Raw genomic sequence first — 12,439 nt, 5'->3', positions numbered from 1 at the left:
GGTGGACCAACATAGCTGTGTGCAAGATTGCATAGCCTCAGGCAAATACCGACAGTTTGGTTCTCATAACCAAAGTCCGAACTATCAATTGAAGGCACTTTATGAAAGCCAGGCCGTTTTAGGTGTGAACATGGGGTACAGAATGTTCCACATAAATCCTTACTGACATGCAATAATCGTCAAAAGTCTATGACGTAAACTTTCCAGCATTATCTAGTCGTATCGACTTAATCAGATAATCAGGGTGGTGAACCCTTAGCTTAATGATTTGAGCTAGGAGTTTAGCAAACGCAACGTTGCATGTGGACAATAGGCAAACATGTGACCATCGTGTCGATGCATCAACCAACACCATAAAGTATCTAAATGGTCCGCATGTTGGTTGGATAAGTCCATAAATGTCCCCTTGAACCCTTTGAAGAAACTTAGAGGGGTCATGAATGATCTTTGTATGTGAGGGTTAATTATTCAACTTCCCTTAAGAATACGCTTTGCATGGCAGAAGTCCAACGTAGGGAGGTAACCAATGCCCATGAGATGATTTGAGGATACGGCACATCATGTCACGTCGAGGATGTCCCAAACGATCATGTCAAAGCAACAAAGTGTCCTGGAACTCAGGCATAGGGTCCGCCACACTATGGGCTTCTATGCCGCGAATGGTTATGATGTCAACCCACTCGGCAGACGTTTCAACTTCTTGTGAATACGCTTCTGGCTATATTCGTATGAAGTGATACAAAGAAATTCAAAACCTTTATCTTCAGTAGTTTCAATATGATATTGATTATCTCGAATATCTCTAAAACTCAGCAACGTTCTTCCAAAACATGGAGAATAGAGTGACTCCTTAATGATTAAGATAGTACCATTGGACAACATGATACGGGCATTTTCGTATCATTTAATCAGGTTGGATGGGCCTGAGAGAGTTGTCAAATAAACTTTCTTGGGTATTAAGTTAGTAAAATAGTTTCATTCACGCAAGATGGTGTGCGTGGTTGCACTATCTGCCAAACAGCTAACTTCCCCACTATACATACCTAGAAATAAATTGATTGAATTGGTCACATGCATAAATATAAGTCCATTCATTCAATTAAGCAATTCGAGAAAATAATATCCATTCAAAATAACAATCCATAATTCAAAACAAACCAAAACCAAACAAATTATTCCAAATACTTAGAAAAATTGTTCAAAATTAAACCATAAACCTAGAAAAATAGGGGGGAAGGGCATGCCACTAGGGGTAAACACCCTAAAAACATGTCTAATTTATTCATCCATAAGAGTTGAAGCCTCCTAAAAATCCGATATCTCCATTGATGTAATAGCATGTTCTAGATGATCCAAATATGTAAAGTTAGACTCACGACGGGAATGATACTAAGCAGGCTGAATGAGAGCTTTGCCCTTATTCTTGAAGTTTAGGGCCTTAAGGGTAAGTGATGGACGTTGATCGGTCACATTTCCTCTCTTAGGTGCTACACTCTATTGACCTTGGGCCCGTGGTTAGGCTTGCCGTCCATTGCCACGACCACGATGGTTCTTTCGTCATTTGTGGCTACAAGAATTGGTCGCATCCGCTTCAAAAGATGGCTCTGCTTTTTAGCGAGAAGTAAAACAGAGATCAAATTCGAAAACTTGGTGAATTTATGTGCCCTATATTATTGCTGCAGGACAATATTGGTGGCATAGAAGGTCAAATTGGTCTTTTCCAAAAGATTTGATTCGATTAGTTCCACTTTGAAGAATTTCAACGGTGAATGGATTCTACAAACTTTAGAGTTGTATTCATTCATGGATTTAAAGTCTTGGAAGCGAAGGTGTTGCTAGTCGTGTCTTTCTAGTGATCGAAGCAGTCGTCTAGAGCAAGTTGGAGGGTACGTGGGTCCTCCTTAGCAAGGTATTCGGTCTGCAGTGCATCATGGATGTGTTTTCGAATGAAGATCATTGCAGTAACCTTCTGAGCTTCTTCAACAGGTTTGTTGTCGATAGATGCCTCAATGGTGGCTCTAATACCCTTTGCAGTCAGATGGAGCTTCACATCTTGAACCCACTTTAGATAGTTTCTTCCGAAGACTTCTAGATCGGAGAAATTGAGCTTGTTCAAGTTTGACATGTCCCTAAAATGGAGTGGGGAAATGTGATTAGTCATATTGTAAGCCATAGACATATATCGTAGAACATACAGGTTCTATAGACATGTATTGGTTTAATTTATGCATGAAAACTATAGGTTTCATGTGGTATGTTTTGAATGAAAACTTCAAGTTTCAAAGGCACTAAATTTGAAACTACAGGTTCAATTTAGTTTTTATGAACAATTAGTTCATAAGCAAAGGTTCCTGCAAGAAACACAGAATGCAATATACTAATTTAAATATAGTGGGTTTAAGTTTCTTCAGGAACTTAAGTGTGAGAGCTTCGTTACTACGAAAGTATGTCAATAGATCAAAGTATAAAAATAAATTATTCAATCGTTAATGTCCAAAAGTGATCTTTAGGTAAATAATTTTGGATTCATTATCATATTAATAGACTACAGGTCACTTTTAATTAGTTCAATAAATCGGGGCCAAACAAGGTTGATCGTAGAAGCAAAATAAGACTAAAACAATAGCATTGGGTCGAAAATACCATAGCCCAAAAATTTGGGCTGAGTGCTGTAAGCAAAAGAGCTTAGGTTGGGTACAGCTACAAAAGCAACCCTCGAGGTGGTCTTTAGGCCACGACCCAAGTCTGGGAGCCCAGTAGCAACAACTACTAGCATTTGGGCCAGGGAGTTGGGCGCAGGAGTGGGCCTAGCAAAATGCTAGCCTGAGGTTTGCATGGAGAGCCTAGCCGAGGCTAGGTCCAGGTTGGGGCAAACTTCAACCCAACAGACAAAGTTACGGGGAATGAGCCGGGGTGCGTGACAATTGGCTACGAGTTGCTATAGGCAGGCTCAAACCATAGGACAACGGGCCAAGAAAAGGCTGCAGGTTTTCTTGGATGGGTTTAAGGGAATTCAGGCCCTAGAGATCTAGCCTAGGTTGTCTAGGTCAGTGTGGCAAACCCAAAGGGTGCTGCCATATGGTCCACTTGTTTGGGCTTCAGGCTAGCGATGGTCCATGGTGTCACAGTGGGTGTTGTGGTGGTGGTACCGCATAATGCCCAAGAATTAAAAAAAAAAATTTCCGACATAGGTAGGGTTTTACAAACCCTAGATTTGCTTCTAATTTATTTTATATGCATTGACTCACAAATTCCACATAGTAAATATAATTGCGTAATGCATGAAACAAATATATATTGACAAATATATGAACATATACAATATATATATATATATATATATATATATATATATATCGTAAGGAAAATATAAACATAGAGGGGTTCATGCATCATGGGGAATGTTTTCATGCTTCGTAGACGTTTCAAATATCTTCTTTTATTTTAAGCGTACTTAATTAGCAGAAAACAAATATAAGCCTTTGAATTTTGCGGATGATAGCCTCCTTCTACGATTCGTTAATTTCTCAACTTCTGGCAAGAGCGTGCTGATAACGTGTTGTAGGCCTATTTGATTGAACGATCTTTAGGGTTTAGAGAGAGAGAGGGGGCTAGCGGAGATTAGAGAGAGGAGAGAGTGATTTAATTTTGAGGTGTGTTTGTATCACCCCATTGTGCCTTTATTTATAGTAGTAGGATAGGTAAAAACCTTTCCCTTTAGGATTACAACATTTAATAGGTAATCAACTCCTAATAGGAATATAAGATACACTCTCATATCTACTAGAATTGACACAATCACATTCATATTCTAAATATAACTGCAACATGTTTCAACCCAGAAACAGTTTTTATTCTCGAAATGAATGAATTTAGGATAATTTTTTTTCTTAGAATAACTTAAATAAAAAAAAAATTATGTGGACAATCCTAATTTAATTTTATGAAAATTTTAACCCAAAAATATTTAGATTCCGATAAATATTAAAAAAATCTCTAAATTGACACTATGAAATTCGTGAAACACTATGAAAGAATATGAAACATAAAATAAATTTTTTTAACTACTTTTGCTGTTGGATTTAAATTTGGACGGTTACTTCTTCTTTTTTTTACCATTGAATTTGATCATATTAGATTTTAGCCGTTGGATTCAATAAATTTATAAATATAAAATTAAAAAAAGTACATATTTATGGTGGGCCAGCTCTACTAACTCAGAGGGAATCCTGAGCTAAATTTGCCCCAAGGGTTGGAGCGTTGAGGTAAGTTTAGAACTTAAAATTTGAGTTGTACTCCAAGGGTTGAAGTAGGTGTAAGTGTGAGGAAAGGAGATGAAAGAGTAGACGCGATTTGAAAAAGACAAAAGATGAAAAATTAGAATGGAAAACCTGATACTTTCATATCATTGATAACACAATTGCATGGCTATTTATACAAGTAAAGATATAACCGTTGGGCAAGCTTTTGGTTACGTAACCGAAACTATACAATGAATTACATAATTACATTCTAATAACATCATAACATCAAAGCCATTCGATCACCCGTAATTGGCATTAGAATTGGCATTAGCTCCTCTTGAATGTGGGGATTCCTCAACTACCTCGGAACGTGGGGATTAGCTTCTCTTTCTTATTCATCTACTCCCCAATCTCTTGTTTATATCTCCACCCAATGCCAAGCTTCTGGTTATGATTGTGGTGGGTACGTACTCGTCCTTATTGTCATCAAATTAGCTAGGCATGTAATTTAATACTTTGCAGAAAACTTAATTACTTGCACATGTTAAAATTATGTAACACATAACAGCAAATTCGGCTACCCAACATCGTCTTGCCACATGTACCAATAACGTATCTAACTAGTATGTACTAGCCTTGTTTAAATCTCCATAGGTTGGCCTCAAAACAGAACAACCCAAATTAAGTTTTCTATGTGATGAAGAAGAAAGAGAAACAACAAGAAGAAGGTGCTAAAGTTCGGGACTGTGGGAGTCCATTGTATGATTCTTATGAGTTGGCTTCAGTTGGTCATATTCTTGAGCGGTACACAACACCGGCGCCGGTGTTGCCATTTCTCTCTACTAGTGAATCTAGTGAGGAGGACCGCATCGTAAAGACAAAACCAAAATGGTCTAGTTTGTGGAGGTGGAAGATGATCAAGAAGGAGAACGATGGTGATCAAAAGAAAGTGAAAAAGTTGACCGGATTTTATAGTGTTTTTCGAACGTTGGGTTTACGCAGGAAGAGAGAGAGATATAGCAGTGAAGGGTAAGATACATAGAAAGAGAGGTCTCTATCTGTATAACTTCACTTTTTTAAGTTCATGTCCATTTATCTACAACATATTGAAAATTATAAATCAAATTATCGACAATATATTATCGATCACATATAGAAGACATACTTGCACTTTTTTAACTGCACTAGAGAAAAAATATACATATTCCTAAGCAATTATTATGTGTAGCCTTATTGTAAAGACTTGTTTTCTTTGATTTTATTTATAAGCGTGTATACAATATATACAGATACATATAAGATGTTTTATGAAATCAAATTAATTTTGGGATTTAAACATTCCTAACTTAAGGAGATGGGGAGATATGAGCGGGACTAAAATCTTCTCTTAACACTTATATCAATGAAGGCTAATTTGCAAGCTTGCATATCCATTTCCAGCTTGAGAAAGTTTATTGATCAAGGAATTGGTCAATTATTTTTTTAAGCTTTCATATGTCGTCGTTGTCAAATACCTAAGACGAAAATAGTTTATTGTGTAAAATGTCAAATGATAAAATTTTACAGGTATCTGAAAAGTGTGACTTATTTTGTAATTTTTTTACAAGATGATATTTTATTTTGAACTCTCTAACATGCGAGGGGAGAGTTACTCGAACTTATATCTAATTAGAAAAGTTAACTAGGCTAGAGCAAGCTCATTCATACCTAGCTATGCAAGATCCAAAAAAGGTTGGTAAGGAGCTATTGTTCTCGTTCTACACTAGGTCATCCGAGTCGTCCAATATATGCCGACATGTGTGTGTGCTTTGCCTAGAATTTTCGAAGATGGGATGTCGCATTCTCAGGCTTTCTCAGAGAACAAGAACATAGTTACACAAAAGAAAGTGATGTCAGCACATCATTTCTTTTCTTGTACGTTTATATTTATTTTTGTCTCTTGATTCTTGTTTGATTTACTTAATCTAAACGAAATAAATATAGTTAGGTATGCAAAATAGAAAATAAATGTGTGAAAATCACTCATCTTTCGAAAACGAGTGTGTCAACATCACTTCCATGTACACAAATACATCTGTACGTATACCGATACATGTGTACATATATTAATATGTGCACAAATAATACCAAAGTTCTCTTCTAGCGCTAGTGGTTTGCGCTTTTTGCCTTTTCATGCATGAGCTGGGGTAGTCTTGCTGTGGTTCTGCTTTACTATTGTTTAATTTTTGCAAATTTATAAACCGATTACACAGATAAATTTACACAAAAACATGCAACCCGTTTCAAACTCATAATCTTTTGAAGGTAGGAAACAATCCTTTCCACTAAAACAAACTTTTTTTTTTGTTCACCAACCTATAATATTTCAGTTTTATAGAACAAATTTGATAATTAAAAATAATAAAGAAAATACAGCATTAAAAAATAAAGGCCTCCGTCTAAATTTTACACAGGACTGACCTTGCAAAACATTGGGAGAGTTTTGTACCAATTATCTCTTATATGGAATGAAAAGGTGCAAAGGGTATGAGTAAGAATCAATATAACTAGTGATAGTATTTTTCTTTTTTGAACAAACAATATTATCTACACTAAGAGAAAGGGGGTTAAATTTACCCTTACAATGAACTAGCAATAATATGACGAGAATCGAACTAAACAATAGTATTTTTATCCCAACTAAGAAAGATATGCTGCTAATTTTGGTTTAAAAAAAAAAATCTCTTTACCTACCTCTTTAGTCAACGCTGACCAATCCAAATTGGCAAATGAGGTGCTACACATCACAGTCATAGAGACTAAGAATTTATGTGGACCACATTGATGGAGAATACGAACTAACCAAAATTAAATGCTTGTAACGACTTAAGCCACAAATCAATCATAAAAATATTAAAATGTTAAATATAACATTGTGTTCAGAATGTAAGTTATGCAAGTTGTAGAATAGATAGTTCGATATGTGACGAATATCGTTGAACATACAATTAAATGTCTGCTAAAACAGATATTCTTCTTTAACATTAATTAATTCATTACGTATCGAAAAAAATGAAACAACTTAACGAGAACCACTTAAACTATTGGAAAGTAGATAATCCTTTTTGAAAGTTCCAGACACACAATCAAACCAAAAGTGCGGATTGACTTTTTCAAGCCAGCGTTTTTTTTAACGCGGGAGTGACGTTCTCCAACTTTTCTCCAACTATACACAAAAGTAGTACTACTACACGTACTCACTCTGACTCAGTTTCCCGGAAAACTATCGGGAATCGGGACCCAAATTTGCAAGTTTCGTATATGGTCCTCCCTACCCTTTCAAACTATTGCAGCATAAGGATATTGCTGATGAAGATCAAAGGGATTGGATTGTATCACAGCGTAGTTCGAAAATGTAAGTGCATCAAAGTGTTCTTAGTTTGAATGTTTGAAACTTAAAAGCTATTTGTAATAGACGGCTAAGACTAAAACATTTAAACGATGTAGAGTGTGTCATCTGTCTAGTTTGTTATGGTTTTAAGTTGTCGCGGATGTGAGCTCTCTCACACGAGTGAGGAATGTGAACTTCTGACGGTTATTTCTTGTCCTATTCGATTCACCACAGCATATGTGTGTGTGTGTGAATCCGTTTGCTTCTGTAATTGAATCCAAGAGAAATACAAACTTTACAAAGAGAGCAACGTACTCTCCAAGCTAACGCCACCGACAAAACCTCTCAAATTACAGAAAACAACACAAACTATTATCTCCAATTTTTATTTTTTTCCGAGAAAATGTCAACTGTAATTATTTTTTGAAAAGCAAGAGGAAAATGTGCAAGTTTCAGAAGCCTCCGTGTTCTCTCGAGTCCCAAAAGCCAAGTCCAAAGTCCTTGTTGATAGCTTTCGGGTAAATTAAGGTTTATGGATTCCTAAGCAAACCTGAATTGAGTTTTGTTGGTTTTCTGGTTTCTGGGTTTTCGTTTTCGATGCTTAATGATGTCTGAAAGGGCCTAAAGTTCAGTACTTGACTCTGTTTTTATCCTTTCCATGTTGTTTGGTTGCTGAGAAAATAAAATGAAAGGGAAAGAAAATTCAATTGACTTTTGGAAATCTGAATTGTTTATTGTTGTTTCAACTCTTACGTTGTTATGATACCAGGTTTTCATCTTTTTGTCTAGTTCTTGTTGGTTATGTTTATGGTCTGTGAGAATTTTAAGGTTCTAATTTTTTGTGACTGTGGGATTTGAATTATTGTTTCCAGAGGCATTGGATTTGAGGAGAGTGATGGATTTAAAGGGAGGTAGAGGAAAAGAGAGAGTTTTCGGAAAAAGAAATGATGAGTCGATTAGTGGTAGTTCATCAAGAACAGACAGCAAAAAGGTTATGGTTGATAATTATGGTAATAATGTTAGGGAAGGGGTTAAGGGTTTAAGATTTGAGCAAAGAGGTGCAGCTATAGAAACCGAGTTTGTTGAAAAACATACTCGATTTTTGCAGTTCCCGACTGATAATTGGATCTCTGGAGATGAGATTGAAATGAACGTGAGTAGGTGTATGTCTGTAGTTTCAAGGGTAGAAGATATTTCGGCCCCCTTAATGAATTTTGCTGGGTCAGTGAGATCAAGGGAAAGTATGGACCAGTTTCGAGGTGTAGAAAGAGATCGGTTTGATGGGTTTTACGTGAGCCCTATGGTCGGGGCTCAGCGTGGAAGACTGCCAACTTCTGCTTATCCTGACGAGGGGCCTTCAACCTACGAGGTAGACTCTTTTGATGGTACGAGTGAAGTTGAAAATTTAGAGCAGAATCGAGCGGATCTTCTGAGGAAGTTGGATGAGCTGAAGGAGAAACTGAGCAGATCTTATGATGTGGCAGACAAACCAAGGGAACCGGTTCCTATGGAGAGGAGTAGAACGCCGCCTGATCCTTATGGTGACCTGATAACTTGTACTCTTTCGATGCAGCCTTACGCTGTGGACGAGCAGATGACAAGACCCCCTTACTTCAACTATAGCCATGGACCTGTAACTTTTACGGATCATCATAATATGGTTATGCAGCAGAAGAACTTCTATCCTTCTCAAAGGTACCCATGGAATGCGATTCCAGAAAATGAGGATCCGTCTCAGCAACAAATGAAACGGAGGCCTCCCCATCATCCACTCCAATACCCAAGACCACCACCTAACGAAAAATTTATGGGACGGCGCATGCAATTCAATGCAAATCCACATGAAAACGCACCCGCTTGCTCTTGTTCAGGCTGCTACAACCCAAATTGGGTAGCTCCACCCCAAGTCCCGCTTGATAATTTTGGAAATCGAAGGGTTCCAAAAGCTCCGATTAATTTGAATTCCAACCACCATGTCAATCCTGTTACGTTTCTGCCACGTGATTATAATCCACGACATGCTAGTCCTCCTCCATTGCACATAAGGTGGCAAAGTGATTCAGAACCAAGAACCGCTATGGCAATCAATAGGCGTGGACGAATCTTCCATCCTGTAGCAGGTGGTGCCCCATTCATCACATGCTTTTGGTGCTTTGAAATACTGAAACTGCCGAGAAAACTTGAGAATACGAATAAGAATCAGTCAAAACTGCAGTGTGGTTCCTGTTCAACTGTTATCTCACTTGAAATCAAGAACAAAAAGCTCTTTACTTCTAAAGATTCCAAGCAACAATCTTCTGAGGTTGGTCAAAGTTCTAATGAGGCATTAAAAGGCAGCGTTTTAAGTCTTCATGGTAGTCCGAATGCAGGTGACACCAAATCCCCCTGTGATGATTTAGATCATTCTGATCAAACCTTGCCATTCATTGACACCGAAGACAATTTACCGACAGAAGATCAGAAGCTGGACATGGATGAATCTGAGAAGAGGCGAGGTCCTACTTCGACATCTTCCATCCCTTCCAAGGAGGAGGGGGAGGAGGAGATATCAGATTGTGTGATCGCTCGGCTGGACATGGATGAATCTGTGAAGAGGCAAGGTCTTACTTTGACATCTTCCGTCCCTTCGAAGGAGGGGGAGGAGATATCAGATTGTGTGATCGCAAATACAGACGTTTCTGGCTCTGCTGAGTTGCCAACAAAAGAGTCCTTTTCTCCAAAGCGTCCAGGTTCACCTCTCTGGGAGCAGCCTGGTAGTTCTAAACATACAGTAAGCAGAGCCGAGAAGGGAAATGACAGTGACTGCAAGAACCAAGACAAGGCACTCTTTAGAAAGATCGCTTCTCGACAGAATTCTGTGAAAGATAGTTCAGTGGAAACCAATGTGGATGTTTCTTACAATGAATATCTTAATACCAACATTTCTAAAGACTCTGCAGAGGGAAGAAAAGAACAAGATCCCCCCAAAATCGGCAAGGGTGCAGATTCCTTATTGGTGGGTCTCATAAAAAAGAGCTCTAAAGATGTCTCAAAATCTAACCAAGGTGTGGAGAAAACAAGGCCTACTGTTTTTATTAACGGGCAACCTATTCCGGATCATGTTGTTAGGAAAGCTGAAATGCTCGCTGGCCCGATTCGACCTGGAGATTATTGGTAAGTCTGCATGTCGCCTCCCAAGTTTTAGTGTATGACATGTAAATTCCTTCTAGCTGAAAAAGTAACTTGTTTCGTATTAACTAGGTATGATTTCAGAGCCGGATTCTGGGGTGTGATGGGCCAAGCTTGCCGCGGCATAATTCCTGTGAGAACAATAAACTTTTGATTTGTAAATATTCTTGTACACGGTTCATGTGGACTTATAATAAAGCATTCGTTTCGTTTTGCAGCCTTTTATTGAAGAATTCAATTACCCCATTCCACCAAATTGTGCTGCTGGCAATACCAGTGTCTATGTAAACGGGAGAGAGCTACATCAGAGAGATTTGGACATGCTTGCAGGGAGAGGACTACCAACTACAAGAGAGAAATTTTATATCGTCGAAATGTCTGGGAGAGTGGTGGATGAGGACTCAGGGGAAGATTTAAAAAGCCTCGGCAAACTTGCCCCCACGTAAGTCCTTGTGCTTATATAAGTTTGATTACAGTGGCATGTTGATTACCGTCTTCTTGTTAAGATCCTACGTAAAGAAAATTGCTCGATCGATATCAAACAACTTTGCTTGATCCTTATTTGGCTATTACCCTGCGTCTGCAAGTGTAAACTAAGATTACTGTCATTTTCTTGCTTTGCATTTGTTAATTTCTTTTCATTTATGATAACCACCATTTGGTAATATATCCACCTTCATAATTAAAGATGTTTATGTATCAGCTTGTCTGATGGCTTATCATTTATTAATTTGCATTCGTGTTGATTCATTCATGATCGTTGACGTTTTATTGGACAGAATTGAGAAGGCAAAGCGCGGATTTGGCATGAAGGTCCCCAGAATCGTTGTGTGAATATTCACTGTCGTAGTTTCGATTTTCGCGATTTAAATCTTGTATGCTTCGAGTCTTTAAAGATGATAATGACGGATCAATCACCGTTTAAATTCTTGGCGTGTTCTTGGATCCTATGTGTTTGTTAGTTGTTCATACGTTTGCATCTCTGCGAGTGTAGGTGATATGTACATTGTCTCATCCAGTTGTGTTCGAGGCTGGATAGATTTTATCATGCTGTATTTGTACAGTATAGGTCTTCTGTATTATCGACGAGCTTGTTCATACATTTGGATTTCGCTTTGTTGATCCTCGTTGTCCCGGCGAGATTCCTGCTACATCATACACTGCAAGGTACAGAACACATTGCACTGATGTGAACCAATGTTTGTCAAGCTTCTACCAAGTAGATTTCAAATTTTCATGTGTAAATAAGCCTCTGATATATGTACTGGTTTCTGATTCTGTAAAAGTAAGGGTGGCTTTTTTGTAAAAGTAAAAAAAGATTAAGAGGAAAATTTTGGATCAGATTGAAATCAAATCCCACCTTCTAGTGACTAGTTGCAATCTGATGCCCTGACATGCTAATACTCCCAAGATGTCGGCAGAAGGCACGTCATTGATATGTTATAGACTGTCTTAGTTTCATTTTTTTTTGTTAACAACGAGGTTGTTATGACATTCTCCTTATCGTTATGTATTCGTATATTATATACGTACATATGTATTTTTTTTAAACTACTTTCACTTGCTGTACACGTCACAATTCATTAAATTGGACTTTTTTGTACTCCAACGTATGATCCACATATTATAAATACATGCATACTTTTCATTTTTAATA

General features: G+C 37.8%; 1 protein-coding gene across 3 annotated transcripts; it reads left to right on the top strand.

Annotated features, from left to right (window-relative positions):
• The first annotated feature begins 7,881 nt into the window (after window positions 1-7,881).
• Window positions 7,882-11,884, top strand: LOC137711051 (uncharacterized). 3 transcript variants are annotated; one of them, XM_068450250.2, is made up of 5 exons: window positions 7,882-8,132; window positions 8,487-10,767; window positions 10,855-10,915; window positions 11,001-11,224; window positions 11,562-11,884. In XM_068450250.2, exons 2-5 carry the CDS (start codon window positions 8,510-8,512, stop codon window positions 11,614-11,616), a joined length of 2,598 nt encoding a protein of 865 aa, XP_068306351.2. In that variant the 5' UTR covers window positions 7,882-8,132; window positions 8,487-8,509; the 3' UTR covers window positions 11,617-11,884. The 3 variants fall into 3 exon arrangements, with proteins under 3 accessions (XP_068306351.2, XP_088551843.1, XP_088551842.1); XM_088695717.1 differs by having other exon boundaries at window positions 8,003-8,142; XM_088695716.1 differs by lacking the exon at window positions 7,882-8,132 and adding an exon at window positions 8,140-8,383.
• Window positions 11,885-12,439: the final 555 nt, after the last annotated feature.

This window comes from Pyrus communis, chromosome 6, assembly GCF_041283825.1.
Source record: "Pyrus communis isolate YQ-2024b chromosome 6, ASM4128382v1, whole genome shotgun sequence".
In the NCBI taxonomy this organism is placed as follows: domain Eukaryota; kingdom Viridiplantae; phylum Streptophyta; class Magnoliopsida; order Rosales; family Rosaceae; genus Pyrus; species Pyrus communis.
This window is presented reverse-complemented; position numbering and strand designations above follow the sequence as displayed.

Bases quoted from the DNA above. Each gene is read 5' to 3' on its own strand.
- LOC137711051 (XM_088695716.1), top strand. The intron at 10,916-11,000 runs GTGAGAACAATA...TTCGTTTTGCAG, and splicing joins CTTGCCGCGGCATAATTCCT to CCTTTTATTGAAGAATTCAA. The intron at 11,225-11,561 runs GTAAGTCCTTGT...TTTATTGGACAG, and splicing joins CTCGGCAAACTTGCCCCCAC to AATTGAGAAGGCAAAGCGCG.